This window comes from Eulemur rufifrons, chromosome 7 (genome assembly GCF_041146395.1).
Source record: "Eulemur rufifrons isolate Redbay chromosome 7, OSU_ERuf_1, whole genome shotgun sequence".
Classification (NCBI taxonomy): Eukaryota; Metazoa; Chordata; class Mammalia; order Primates; family Lemuridae; genus Eulemur; species Eulemur rufifrons.
Window position 1 is genome coordinate 280057865 of NC_090989.1, and position 14319 is coordinate 280072183.

Consider the following 14319-nt stretch of genomic DNA (forward strand, 5'->3'; position numbering starts at 1 on the left):
CGAGGCAGTGCACACAGCAGCCCCAAGCTGGACACCCAGGTCTCCTGAACCCCAGCCCAATGCGCTATCCGCTGCCCCGTGGCGTGAGCACGGTCACGGGCAGCCATGGGGCTTCGCTGGCATCCCCGGCTGAGTCTCATGTGGTTGTACGGTGGGATCTCCTAGCGCTGAGTCTTTGGTCCGTGACAGGCTCACACCAAGTGCTCAATGACAGTGGTTTGAATTACAATACAAATGGCTTCCAGGACGCAAGCACAAATGTGACAGGACAGTTGGAGAATGACTATTTATTGTGCACTTACTGTGTGCCATACCTTGTGTGAGGTGCTGCCCAGGCAGGGGTGGAGTGTGCTGGAGCTTGCACCACCCCGCTTCCCAGAGGGGGCTGTGAGGCTCTTCCCGGCTCTCTCCTGAGTAACCTTGTGATGGCAGCTTGAGGAGGACCCCCGGAGAGAGTATTTACATGACAGAAATCGGCAAATGCTCCAGGCAGCCCAGGGAATGAGTCTGACCATTTCTGTCTCAGGGATTTGGCCCCATGGTGTGTGGAACTCCGGGTCCTGCCTTCCAGAAGCTTCTAAGACAAAGATAATGAACAGTTTCTCTCAGAGGTTTTGACAACCAAAACTATCACTTCCAGTTTGAGTCCATCTGTCTCTCTAACTAGCACCTTCAGGATCCAAGAGTTCTACAACCTCCACCGGAACGACAGTTTCGTGAGGGCGGTACACAGCTGGCTGTGTTCCCTCTTCATCCCTGACTCCCACACACGGTCTGGCACGGCTGAGGAACTCAAATATTTCCTGAAATGAATGTATGCACCTCTAATCTAGAGGGCAGCATCTGCTATGTTTTGGGGAAACAGGCCCAGAGAGGGGAAGAGAATTTCCTACGGGCTTGCTGGGACTTTGAGCACAGACCAGTGTGGCCAGGGTGCAGTGCAGAGTTAGATCTGTACCTCTAATCTCGGGGCCCCCCTATCTGTGAACTCCCTGTCAGAGGAGAGGCCAGAGGTGAAAGGCCAGACCCTGCCCTAGGACGGCTGAGGCTCTAGAAGAGCTGGGGTCTCAGGGCTTGTCTGAGGACCCTTGGGACAGTGGGAGGAGATGGCCAGCAGTTTGGTTCATGAGATGCAGGGTGGTTCTGAACCCGGGCCTGCCACCTACAAGCCAGGTGCCTGTGGCAAATAGTTGGCCACTCTGTGCCTTACTGTCCTCAGCTATAAACTGGGAGCATTAAGAGCTGCCTTGCAGGGCTATTGTGAAAACAACATGAAGGACTAAGAATGCAGCACCTCACAGGCTACACAGAGGGACATCAGGAAGACCCTGGTCTAACCTCAGCTCAGAGGGAGGAGGCAGGTGGCTCCTGCAGCCTCCCCTGGGGCTCCTCGCAGCATTCCTGCCCGCACTGCCCAGCCCTTGTCCTCCACGCAGCAGGTCTGACTATGTCTTCCATCTCAAAGGACCCTGCAATGGCTCATAGGCACATCTCCGTCAGAAATGAACCCACAGGTACACCAAATATGTGCACAAGGATGCTCACAACAGCACTACTGGTAACACCCTAAACCTGGAAACACCCCAAATGTCCATCAGAGTAGAATGGGAAGTCAACTGTGGTGTTCACACCATGGAGTATCACACAGCAATGAGAGGGAACAAATTTCAACTAGAGGGCCCAGCACGGCTGACCCTCACAGCCATAAAACTGAGTGAAAGAAGCCACACATCCAAAAGCACATACTGTAGGATGCTGCTTGTAGGAAGCAGGAAACCCAGGCAGACCTAATGTGCAGTGTTAGAAGTCACCTGGGGTGCCTGGAGGGGGTGTTGGGGGCTCCTGGGGTTCTGGTTTTTGATCTGGGAACTGCTTTTTTTAAATTTCAGCATATTATTGGGGTACATAAGTTTAGGTAACATATATTGCCCTTGCACTCCCCGCCCCCGGCCGAGTCAGAGCTTCAAGCGTGTCCATCCCCCAGACAGTGCGCATTGCATTCATTATGTATGTATACACCCATCCCCCCCACATCTGCTCAACACCCAATTAATGTTATTCCTAAATGTGCTCTTAGGTGATGATCAGTGAAACCAATTTGATGGTGAGTACATGTGGTGCTTATTTTTCCATTCTTGGGATACTTCACTTAGTAGAATGGGTTGGGAATTGCTTAAAGTGTGTTTAGTTTGTGAAACTACATCAAGCTGTACACGTTTGATTTCTGATATTTTCTTGATGAATGTTGTATTTCAATTTAAGCAAAAAAGCAAACCAAACAACCAGCCCATCCTTCTGAGCTCCCCTCTGTCCTCACCACCAACAGTGCCCTCAAAGTTTCAGGTGGCCAGGCCCCTGCCAACCTCTGCCTTCCCTGCACCTGCCCCCTCCCTCTTGGGCATTTCTTTTTTATTTTTTTAGAGACAGGGTCTCGCTCTATTGCCCAGGTGGGAGTGCAGTGGCTCAGTCACAGCTCACTGCAGTCTCCACCTCCTGCCTCAGCCTCCTGAGTAGCTGGCACTACAGGCATGTGCCACCATGCCTGGCTAATTTTTAAAATTTTTTTGAAGAGACGGCCATCTCTCTCTGTTGCCCAGGCTGGTCTTGAACTCCTGGGCTCAAGGGATCCTCCTGCCTCGGCCTCCCAGAGTGCTGGGATCACAGGTGTGTTGCACATTTCATTGAGCCACACTCCAGCCTCAGGACACTTGCTTATGCTGTTCCTTCTGCCAGGAAAACCCCACCTTGGATCATCCCGCTCATTTTGTAGCTCCTCATCCTCTTTGCTTCCTCAGGAACACACTCCTTCTAAGGCAACAAGACTCCATGGTCTGACAGGCCTGTGTTTCAGGGACTTTGCCTCTCCAGGCCTATTTGGGAGGGGCAATGCAGCCCAGATCCAGGATAGCGGCTCTGCCCTGGATAACTATTCTGGGAAGCTCATGGCCCACTCCTCACACCTCCTGCTTCTCAGAGGCTAATAATGGCAGTGCCTGAGGAAGGTGAGGGCAGGTGACAGGGAAGGGGGGCCAGCTGACCCAGACAAGCCCCGGCTGGGCCAGGGTGGGAGTGACCACAGCTGAGCAGGAGACCTTCCTGGCTCGCTGGTGGGTCTGAGTTGCCATCATCTTCCCAGCCCACTCAGGAAAGGGGATGCAACCGTGGGAACCCAGTGGAGGCCCGTCACTTGGCCGTGGAGAGGTCTAAGTGGGAACAGACACTTGAGCCAGATTTGGCCCGGCAAAGTAGGGCAGGAGGGGTGGTGTGTTCCAGGCAGCGGAAAGGCATAAACAAAGGCTAGGAAACGAGAGGAGGCCGATCCTCCCCCGCGCCCGCGCCTCACCTAGACAGATTCCATCTAGCTGGAGACAGAGTGGGGGTATGAGAGGGAGAAGTGGGTGGGAGGGTGTCGCTGTTTACACAGGAATGTTTTGAGAAAATTGAGGGGTAGGTGGGAAACCGACTTCTTGTTTCAAATGCTCCCAAGATGCTTCATTAAGTAGCATAAATGTGACTGAATCAATAAATCTTTGTTAAATGAATGAAAGAAGGAAGAAGTCCTTAACTTCAATTAAGCTTCCGTTCTGTACAGCGTTTAGGGCGCCACTGTGGGACCCGCCCCAGGAGTTCCCTCCCCGACCCCATACACTTCAACCAAAAGGTCGTCTACTCGCCCTTTCGCCGCTCAGTATAGGGCAGAGGAAAATGAACCCCCCCCCCCCCGGGTCTCTGGCCTCAACTTACTCATAACTAAAAGTGGGTCGCTCCAAACCCCCTGGTGCCTAGGTTGCCTTTCGGCATCAAGCATACGCCCTGCTGAGCGCGCAGGTCCCGTCGGGGGACCAGGGAAGCCTTCACTCCGGGCGCAAGTCCCAGCAGAACCAAAGCTCCCACCAAAGTTCAACACGCCCCCCAAGCTAGTGCCTGATTGGTCCGCCCTGTCCACACTTTGAGCCAGCCTCGCCTTCCGATTGGCTGTTATGCTCCCTGTTCTGTGCTAGAACCCTCCCCTTCCCTGACTGGCCAGACACCTACCTGTGCTCGTCCCAGATTGGACGCCGGCGGGGTCGGCTCGCTGGTTCCCAGGGCCCCCCCTCTCTGATTCGCCGATCGGGCCAGCCCCAAGGCCTGCACGCTGAATGGCTGCGCCGCTACCTGTATCGGCCTCCGATTGGGTGCACGGCGCTTCCCCGGCGTGATAGGTCAGGACCACCGCCCCCCTGGTTCCCGATTGGCTGCTCGGCGAAGCCCGGTCTCCGGGTAAGATGGCAGCGGACGGACAGTGCTCGCTCCCCGCTTCATGGCGGCCGGTGACCCTCACCCACGTCGAGTATCCTGCAGGTAAAAGAAGGCCCCGGCTCCGAGGACGGCTTCCCGGGGCAAGCCCCTCAGCCTCGGGCGCTCCGGCCTGTGCGAGCCCGCGGAGGGGCTGCCGGGGGACCGGGGTGGGAACTGTCAAATAGTGAGCCATGGAGGGGCTCGGCCGGCGCGCGCCGCGCAGGCGCAGTGGCGCGGGGATGAGCTGGGCGAAATTGTGAGCCGCTCGGTCGCGCGCTCTGCGGCTGCGCGGCCGGGGTGCTCTGCCCGGTCCCGGGGCGCGGGTGGGCTGAAATGGGGCGGGGGTCTGTGTGAGGCGGGAAAGGATCACTGGCCTGGACCTTGGCCCTTCTTCCCCGCCCTCCCCGGAGCCGGAGAGGCCGCACCCCCTCCCCGGCGTGTAGGGAGTGCCTGTTTCCTTCAAACGGCGCTTTGGGCTGCCTGTAAGAGAAAGAGCTCCCGGTTGCAGGGAGCGTGTAAGCTGAGGCCAGGCTTTTGAGTACTTGTGGTGCCACGCCCTGAACAGGGCACAACTCCACAACAGAGGGGACCCTGTATGGGAGCAGGCAGCCTCCGGGATCCTGACTTCTGGAACTTCCCATCAGACACACCTCTCTAAGCGCAGGGTTTTCCAGTTGGGAGGTCCATTAGTAACCGTTCTGGAGGCGGTCTAGTAGAGTGGTGCCGTCGTGGGCCGTGAGGTCGGACCTATCTGGGCTCCAGTTGAGGCTGAGGCCTTGTGCAAGTGCCTCCTGTGCCTCGGTTACTTCATCTCTAGAGTGGGACTAATTACAGCGCATCCTTTCTGGTGCTGGTGTGAGAATGGAGTAAGAGGAGTAATGAGAAGGGCAAAGCACAGTGCCTGGCACACAGTAAGCATTCAGTGAATACCTGCACCCAGTGTTATCCTACCTCCCTGGGTAGATGATGGAGTGCCAGGTAAGGCTGGGGCCCTGTACATGAGCCCTGGCTGCCCCAGGAAGGGCCTGCTCATGCTGCTCTAGGACAGAGCTGCGAGAACCTCGCCCTGCTGAGGGCCCCAGGGCTGGATGCCAGAGAACTTTGCTCCTGTGTGTTCTGGAGGTGGGGCAGCCCTGCCAGGTGTAGGGCCCTACCCACCTGGCTACCCACCGTTCATCCATCCATTCATTCAGCCAGTATCCACTGAGTACCTCCTGAGTGCTAGGCCCTCAGCTGGCCCTGGGTTTAGCATGGTCAATAGGCTTGATATGTCCCTGCACTCCTGCACTGTGAAAAACTACTTTGTAGGAGGGAAACCAAAGCCTAGACAGGGAGAAAGACTTGGCTGAGGCCAGTGCACCTTCATGACTTCCACTCCCTGGCCTCAGAGTAGCTTCTCGGAGTGCTCACAATCGAACAAGTAAGAAGGCTCAAGCAGTTTGAGCAGCATGGTGCAGGCTGTAATGAGAGACGTAGCTGAGCCTGGGGGCATCTGGTGAGGCCTAGTCCTGTAAACACCTCTGTGGCCCCCTGCACTACCTCTTCTTCACACCCCTTATCAGACTGATGCTTGCCTCCTTCATCCGTTCATTTGACATCATTTTTTAGCCCAGTTAAGTGCCAGGCACTGTGTTGGGCTCCAGTGATAGAGTGGAGTGTGAAGAGACCCCATCCCTACTCCCACGGAACCTTCAGTGTAGAGGGGGAGCAGATACTTTCCCAATGTCTACCCTAACTAGTGAATCATGAACTGTATCCTAACGACAGATTCCCCTGCCAGACTGAGAGCTCTGCACTAGCAGGAGTGTGTCTATCTTTTTTTGCCACTGTGGTGGGTACTTAATTTATGTTTGCTCAGTTAATCCAGACGGCATCCCAGGTGGGGGAAACTGTATGCAAAAGTCCAGAAATAGAACAAAGCATGGTGCATTCAGGGAACTAGAGTTTGGTCCCTAGAACTGGATAGCAGAGGGTGGGAGGGGAGCAGGGCCAGGACTCTGTAGGGCTGGGTGAGCTGGGCTTTGTCCCAAGGGCAGTGGGAGTCATGGGGGTCTTGGATCAGAGAGTGGCAAGGCCAGAGTCCCTGGCAGCATCTATAGGAGGGCCGCAGGGTAGTGCTGGCTGTGGCACAGGCCATGGTGATGGCCAAAGGTTTGGGGGCACCAGCCACTCCTTGTCCTCATAGCCCAGGGCTGCAGGTATCGGCAGAGAGACCCAGAATCTCAGGGCTGAAGAAGGCCATCCTCTTCATCTGGGTGGGGAGACAGAGGCCCAGGATGGGGAAGGGACTCATCCAGTGTCACCCAGTGGGACTGTGGCAGCACCAGCACTTGAACCCGGGTGCTTAACTTAACCAGGCTGCCCTATTCTCCCAGGCCAGCTCCAAGCCAGCCCGATCCTAGGTAGGTACAAGGCCAGGCACGTGTGCACCCATCTCTTCGGGCCTGGAACCTGGGCTCAGCCCTCTGTGTGCACCTGCCCTGCTGCTTGTGTGAGGCCAGGCTGGTGGCGTGGGCCACTTCCCGCACTGGGTTCTCTGCCCCAACGTGGCAGTGTCCTGGGTGCCAGGGACCAAGCTGGGTGTCTCACAGGCCCCATCACATCAAGTGTCACACAGCTGTAGGAGGTAGGCACTACTGTCCCCGTTCCACAGGCGAGAGAGCAGAGGCTCAGGGAGGTGAAGTCCTTGCCCAAGTTCATGCCGGCCTCGAAGCTGGCACAGGAACTGAACCATGTCCTCAGTCCCCAGATTGGCCATGTAGCTGCCTTGTCTCAGATGGAGAGGGTGGCCTTTGGACTCAGCCTCAGCCCTATCCTTGGGCAAGGGAGAAAGTGGCTCTCATCTCTTAGCTTCAGTGTCCACATCTCTTAAAGGGACCAGTGGTCCTCACGATGCCTCCATCCCAGGCCTGTTAGGAGTGTAAAAAGCAGGTAGCCAATAGGTAGCCAATTTCTTGCCAGTAGCAAAGCAGCGAGAAGCTGTTACCACATGGGCGGCCCTATGGGCTCAGTCCCTGTTGCAGTCCTTAGTGTGGGCCCAAGTCTTTGTGGTGTGCAGAGAATATCAGACTCTCCTGGGGGCCCGGGGCTCGACGGGGGCAGCCCAGCACAGCAGGGTACTGCAGAGGCTCTCACACGCCTGCCTCTGGAGTCAGACCGGGTTCAAATTCCTACCGTGGCAGGGGTGATGGGTACAGTGTCTGGACCAGGCCAGAGACTTGGATGTTAGTCCAGGTCCCACCTCTTCCTGGTTATGTGACTTTGGGCAAGTCACATTCCCCTCTGGGACTCAGTTTCTTCATCTATAAAATGGGGATGGTAAAGACAGCTGCTTCAAATGTGTGACAAATGAGCTTTAGAGCCCAGTAATAGACAGGGTCACATTATGCCCGTGACTAAGTTGGCATGGTCAGCTGGTAAACTGAGGCATCCATTGCTGCCCCTCTGTGCTCCAGGCCCTGCTGGGACCTCCTTCCTGGCTCAGGCCCCACTTGGCTTGCTGGGGTTTGGCCCTCACTTGCAGGGGGCCGGCCCCTCTTCTGATGCTGTGCCCGGTCCTTATTCTGTTCCCTTGTCCCCCAGGTGATCTCTCTGGCCACCTCCTTGCCTACCTGAGCCTTAGCCCTATATTTGTCATCGTTGGTTTTGTGACCCTCATCATATTTAAGCGGGAGCTGCACACGGTGAGTCTGTCCCTGCCTGCCCCCTCCAGCGCTCCCCAGTGTCCCCCTCATCCCAGGTGCTTTGCCTTCCCTTCCATGCCCCCACGTGTCTTAAGGTGTGTGGAGCCTTCCGGCTGCTTCCTGGTTGTTCACTAGTTGGGCTGGGCTGGGAGGTTCAGTCAGTGGCCACCGTAGTTAGGCCTGGGTGCTGGCCAGCAGGTGCACAGAGGCCCAACTGACCACACATCTTCCCCAGCAGATCTCGTTCCTGGGGGGCCTGGCACTGAACGAGGGGGTCAACTGGCTGATCAAACACGTCATCCAGGAGCCGCGGCCCTGTGGAGGTAGGGCCCAGGCTGTGTGGGTCTGGGGGTCCCCCAGGTCAGGGCATTACTGGAGGGCCACATCCTCCTATGATGCCTTGGTCTCTTCTCTCCCCCAGGTCCCCACACAGCAGTGGGCACCAAGTACGGGATGCCCTCCAGCCATTCCCAGTTTATGTGGTTCTTCTCCGTCTATTCCTTCCTTTTCCTGTATTTAAGGTGAGCTTTTGCCCCGGCTGGGGTGGCCCTGAACTTGCCCAGGCTGGGCTCTGCTGGGGACTCACTGCCTGCCCTTAGGACACCCCTTGTGGTGGGAGGAACTGCAGCCAAGGCAGAGGCGCCCAGGAGCATTTGAATGGGGCCGGGGACTGTTTGGGAAGCCTGGGCTCCAGGCTGTGGGCTGAGGCCATCTGGCGGGCCTGTTTTCCCAGAATGCACCAAACCAACAACGCCAGGTTCTTGGACTTGCTGTGGAGGCACGTGCTCTCCCTGGGGCTCCTCACCGCGGCCTTTCTAGTCTCCTACAGCAGGTATGGAGGGAGGGAGAGCCCCCACCCTGCCCCCTGCCCCTTGGGGTCCTGCTGGATTCTTGGTCCCTGTTGGACCCCATGTGGACCCTACTGCCAGAGCCTGTAGGGCAGGGCTGGGAAAGGGGCCCCTGGCCTCTAGTTTTAAAAGGATGCAGCCTCCAGCTGCCCCTTCTAGCCCAGTCCCAGCTGAGCCCAGGATTCTGAGGACACCTCCATGTATCGGTCATCTGTTCCCAGCATTCTGAAGGAGCCCATTACAGACAAACTCAGAGTCCAAGGGCTGGGCAGAGGGAGGCAAATCCCAGCCAAACCATCCCTTCACTTCTAGAGACAAGAGAGCTGCCGCTGGGGTCCGGTGCCCTGCCTCCTTCTGGAAGTAGATCTGAGACTGTGTTCCTGGAAGTCTGTGTCCTGTCTGTGTGTCTCCTCTTGCGTGTGCACAGGTCCCTGGGAAGTTGGCACTTGGGCATGGGGGATTATTCAGGCCTGTCTCTGGCTGGCTCTCACAAACTTCCCTTCTGGCTTTGGCCCAGGGTCTACCTGCTGTACCACACTTGGAGCCAGGTGCTCTATGGAGGCATTGCTGGAAGCCTCATGGCTGTCGCCTGGTTTGTCTTCACCCAGGAGGTCCTCACTCCGCTGTTCCCCAGGATAGCAGCCTGGTAACTGCCCGGCCCCTCCCACCTTTCCTGGCACTGTGGCCTCTGCACGCTCCTGCCATGGGCCGTCAGTGGGAGAACCCAGGAGTCCTGACTCCAGCTCAGTCTCTGTGGGAGGCCCCATGCCTGGGCCCCACTTGCCTGACTTCCATCTGCCCCAGGGGTTTGCTGCCGGGACAGGGGGAGGGTTCTTCAGGCCCAGACACCAGAATGCCATCCTCTGTCCTTACCTAGGTTCTCAGGGACTTATAAAGCAGCCTGAGTCTTGCTGGGCTGTGTGTGTCCTGGGACAGTGCCCCTGTCTGAGGTGACACAGGTGACACAGCTGGGTCTCTCAGTGGCTCTGGGGTCTCCAGCCAGGCAAAACTCTAGGCAGTGGGGGAGGGTGCAGCACCAGCCCTAGGCACGGGTCGGGGTGTCTGGCTTGGTGTCAGCCTGGTGCCCTGATGCAGCCCTGGCTTTCTGGGTGTCTGTCTCTCCAGGCCTATCTCCGAGTTCTTCCTAATCCGAGACACAAGCCTCATTCCCAACGTACTCTGGTTTGAGTACACGGTAACCCGGGCAGAAGCCAGGTGAGTTAAGTGGGGCACAGTCCCCGGGCGGCCACTGCCTCCGTATTTGGAAGGCTCCCAGGCTCTTGCCTAAGCACTTCTCTTGCATTGCCTCATTAGACCCTCCTATGGCCCGTGTATTCCAGATGAGAATACTGAGGCTCAGAGAGTAGAAGGGCAGTCCCTTGCCTGAGATCTTGCAGATGGTGGGTGGGGGAGCTGGGAAGCGAACACAGGCTGTCTGGCCCAGAGCCCACACTCTTAACCTCTACAGTCCAGAACCAGAGAGCTAGGCAGTGGAGAGGCTCAGGGTGCCTGTGTGCGGGCATTCCTTGGGGTTGTTTAGTCCAGACACTTTCCTGTAGCTGGGTAAACCGAGGCACACTGAGTTAGGAGGCTGGCCTGCATGGCAAGTCTGGGCAAAGCTGGGCTTGGAGTCTCCTGACTCACGCTCTTTCACTCACTCACTCCAAATCCTGGGTGGGGCACCTGCAGGGTTGGGGAGGCTGGCTCCTCCCTGGGTTCAGAGGGCAGCCGAGGCTCCAGAGGCAGCCTGGGAAGTTTCTGAGGAGGGGTGCGAGGACCCATGGGCGGGGCAGGGTGGGGCGCCCTAGCAGCCAGGAAATGTGTTTAGTGCATCACGGTCCAAATTATCCTAACAAGCTTAAAGCTGAAGCCTGGGATCCGTGAGGAAAGGGGATTTGAGGGCCAGGGCAGGGCAATCCCATTAGTGGCAGAAAGGCCCCAGCTGGCCTGGCTGCGTGCTCCACCTGGCTCCCAGAGTGGCCAGACCGGCCTTACCCTGCCTGCCCTAACCAGCTGCCACCTGCCTTCATTTACCGAGACTCCAGTGTGCACCTGTTGGTGCCAGGCCATGTGCTGGGGTAACAGACTGGGACGGCCCTGTGTCCACCCTCACAGTGCTCGCGGCAGGCAGTGGAGGCACAAGAAACGATGCACCTATCTGTGTGATCGGTCAGAGCCATGGAGTGAAGCTCAGGTGCTTGAGAGCTTGTGACAGGAGCCTGATGTGGGGGCCGGGTGGTCCGGCTGGCTCCCAGGAGCAGGGCTGTTGAAGCTGGGGGCTGGCAGAGGGAGTTCTCAGCAGAGGAACAGCGTGTGCAGAGCTCCTGAGGCAGACAGAGGCCGCTGTGGCTGGAGCCCAGGGAGCGAGGGGGAGGAACGTGAGGGAGGCTGGGGCCAGATCGTGCCTGACCTTGTGGGCCACCGTTGGGTTTCTAGATTTTAACTGGGACCCTAGACAAGCCCCATTCTCCCTACTGAGCCCCAGTCAGCCCCTCTAGAAAATGGGGGTGATTATCCCTGCTTCCGCCAGGTTCCCGGCCATTCGTGGATGCAGCCACAGCCCAGACCTGGTGCTCAAGTCCCCTCCATAGCTGCCATCAGTGGCTCTCCCACCTTTGCTCACATACATCCCGGTGGAGAGCACACCACCCTTTTGTGACTGTGTCTCGGTCGATAGGAACAGAACCCGTGTGTGCTGGCTTGTCTGTGAGGGGGACTCTGGCTTCTCTTGTCTCATCCCGGTCCCCACCCTGCCCCAATCTCCTGGCTCCAGAGCTGAGACATCCGTGGTAGAGGCCCAGCCAGAGACAGTGACCCTCCCTAGACCCCAGTCCCAGAGCAGAAGCTCTGATCAGCCCAATGTGGGTCAATCATTGGCTACTGGGGGTGGGCATTTGCCCACTTAGATGAGACTGTGGGTGGGCACAGCTTGTGGGGCCAGGTCACTGAACACCAGGTGTCCCTACATCTGACCCCCACCCCATTTTGCAGGAACAGACAACGTAAGCTGGGGACGAAACTGCAGTGACTAGTGGGTGTGGCTGGGTCCAGCCTCCAGATCTGGCCTGCACCATGCCTTGCAGGATGGACAGAATGACAGACAAGGGATGAAGCAGAGACCTCTACAGACCCAAGTCACCAAGTGGAGCCTTTTTTTCCCTTATTTTAATTTTAATGAACAAGGTGGACCAAAGGGCTGAGCCAGCCCCTCAGCTAGGACCGTGGAGGGCCTGCTGCCTGGGGCCGCACGGCCAGAGACCCTTGTGCTGCTGCCAGCCCCCGACCTGGCGGAAAGTGCCCTTGGTGTGGGCACCTGGTTGTGGGGCAGAGGAGGAGGGCTCGAGCCTCTGGTCTCAGGGCCAGGAATTCCAGGTGGCATGAAAAGTACACACTATTTATTTTTTGGTTTTCTTGAAGGCAGACGGGATTTTGGAGATGGGGCTGGAAGAGCCGCTCTGCAGTGGCTGTCCTGTGTGAAGAGGGGCCCAGGCCAGCTCCCCAGGCCCTTCACCCCGAGCCCAGGGGGCAGACTGCCTCTCCCTGGGCCTGAGGGGTGGCCTGGGGGGGCGGTCAGGAGGAGGGGAGCATCCTCTGTGCCCTCTCTGCCACCATTGCCATTCCAGAACCTCGTTCAGTGTTTCCTTGTCTGGGGGCAGGGCCCAGAGCGAGCATGCGTCTGGCGGCTGCTATTACTGTGTTCTACCCCAGATTGACCCTACACCACAAGGGCTTTCTCTGGTTCCCTGTCCCCAGAGGGGTGAGCAAACCCAAGCTGTTTACAGCTCTTCCTGTCCCGCCATCCAGCAGCAGTCAGTCCTCATCCCACTCGAACAAAGTGCAAGGGACAGAAGCCAGAGGAGACGAGTGAGGCAGTGGGTGCCTGAAGTCCCCTGCCCTTCCCTCTGTGTGCTCCGAATATGTCCTTGTCCCTCCTCACCCACCTCTGACTGGCTGGGAACCTGTTTGGGGTCATCCTCGAGCCTGTGTCCTGGGTGTGGGCTCACAGATCCCTGCCAGCCCAGTTCAGAGGAGGCTCTTCTTAAAGGGACCCATCTCTAAATTGCTCTGAAACAGAGTTGTGGACAGGGGATGCTTCCAGGCTCTCGGAAGTTTTCAGAACTGAACTAGGCCCCTCGGGATCTGTGTTCGAATCCTACCCCCCCCCCTTTTTATTTCTTTGTGGAGGTTTCCTAACCTGCTGCTGAAGCACAATATTTTGGTGCTTTCTTTTCTCATTTGTTAAAGACAGTGTCCAAAAGCCATTCTGGATGCCAGGACCAGGGGCTTATTTCTAGGGAAGGTAGGTCAGTTCCCACATTTCCCTCCTCTTCCCTTATTATTTTTATTTTTTACTTTTTGCCTGAGACAAGTTGAGTGTGAGGTGGTTTGATTTAAGAAAAATCAATGAAATTGTTTACTATTGTTTTAAAATAAAATCTTAAACTCTGGCGGCTTGAGCACATGTTGACTGAGCTCATGAGAGGAGGCTAGGAGAGGCTGTGGAGACGTGACCCTTATGGGCAATAACATGGTAAAGATCATAAAATCATAACCTTTGGCTTGGTGCAGTGGCTCACGCCTGCAACCCTAGCTCTCTGGGAGGCTGAGGCGGAAGAATTGCTCGAGGCCAGAAGTTCGAGACCAGCCTGAGCAACATAGTGAGGCCCCCTCTCTACAAAAATTTAAAAATTAGCTGGGAGTGGTGGTGCACGCCTACAGTCCCAGCTGCTTGGGAAGCTGAGGCAGGAGGATCGCTTGAGCCTAGGAGTTTGAGGCTACAATGAACTATGATCAGGCTACTGCACTCTAGCCTGGGTGACAGAGTGAGACCCCGTCTCAAAAAAAAAAAATCATAGCCATCTCAAAGATACCTATTTTCCTGCATCCCCTTGGCAGGGGTTTGAATGATCTCCGACATTTTCCACCGGGCTCTATCCAGCTTCTGGTTACCTCTCTCCAGGGGGCCCTGTGTCCCATAATGGATGTTCTTCAGCCTCAGGAAGTTTCAGTCTCCATCTCCCTCTCTGCTCGCCCTAAGCCTAGCTGCTCCTGTGCAGGACCGCCTGAGGACGGGGGCAGCTGGCTTGCCTTTCCTAAGGCGCCAGGATAAACATCTCTACTTTAATTCAGTACTTCTGAGTGTGTAGATGGGTGAATATCTTGCTTTGGAAGAAATAACTGCAAACCAAGCTGGGTTTTTAGAGCCTGGTAGGAGTGAGGTGAATTGAAGTCAAACCCAAGGGCTGAACCAAGGGGGGGCAGTCTAATTCTTGATCCACTGAGCTATGCAACAGCTACACCCTGGGGGTGAGGGTGAGTCAGTAGTAATCTCATCCTCCTATGGGTTTGAAGGCTGGGTCTAGGTCCCCCCGGTGGTCTGCAGAACCTTAACATTCAGTTAAGGTGACTTCAGACTGGTAGTGTGTGGCAGAAGCAAACAAATTTCTGGAGGAAGAAGCTTTCATCCTAGACTTAAAATTATTTGTCAAATAGTTTTTAAATTACCGTGA

The 14319-nt window shown here is 56.6% G+C and overlaps 1 protein-coding gene across 2 annotated transcripts; it reads left to right on the forward strand.

The window, feature by feature from the left end:
* The first annotated feature begins 4244 nt into the window (after positions 1-4244).
* Positions 4245-13259, forward strand: DOLPP1 (dolichyldiphosphatase 1). 2 transcript variants are annotated; one of them, XM_069474748.1, is made up of 8 exons: positions 4245-4341; positions 7861-7961; positions 8200-8284; positions 8383-8482; positions 8695-8793; positions 9327-9455; positions 9935-10024; positions 11801-13259. In XM_069474748.1, exons 1-8 carry the CDS (start codon positions 4266-4268, stop codon positions 11835-11837), a joined length of 717 nt encoding a protein of 238 aa, XP_069330849.1. In that variant the 5' UTR covers positions 4245-4265; the 3' UTR covers positions 11838-13259. The 2 variants fall into 2 exon arrangements, with proteins under 2 accessions (XP_069330849.1, XP_069330850.1); XM_069474749.1 differs by lacking the exon at positions 9327-9455.
* Positions 13260-14319: the final 1060 nt, after the last annotated feature.

What these genes read in the sequence shown, in the direction of transcription:
- DOLPP1 (XM_069474748.1), top strand. Translation starts at nt 4,266, where the DNA reads ATGGCAGCGGACGGACAGTGCTCGCTCCCCGCTTCATGGCGGCCGGTG. An exon ending in GGAGCCGCGGCCCTGTGGAG is followed by an intron (nt 8,285 to 8,382) that starts GTAGGGCCCAGG and finishes TCTCTCCCCCAG; the next exon opens with GTCCCCACACAGCAGTGGGC. An exon ending in TTCCTTTTCCTGTATTTAAG is followed by an intron (nt 8,483 to 8,694) that starts GTGAGCTTTTGC and finishes CTGTTTTCCCAG; the next exon opens with AATGCACCAAACCAACAACG.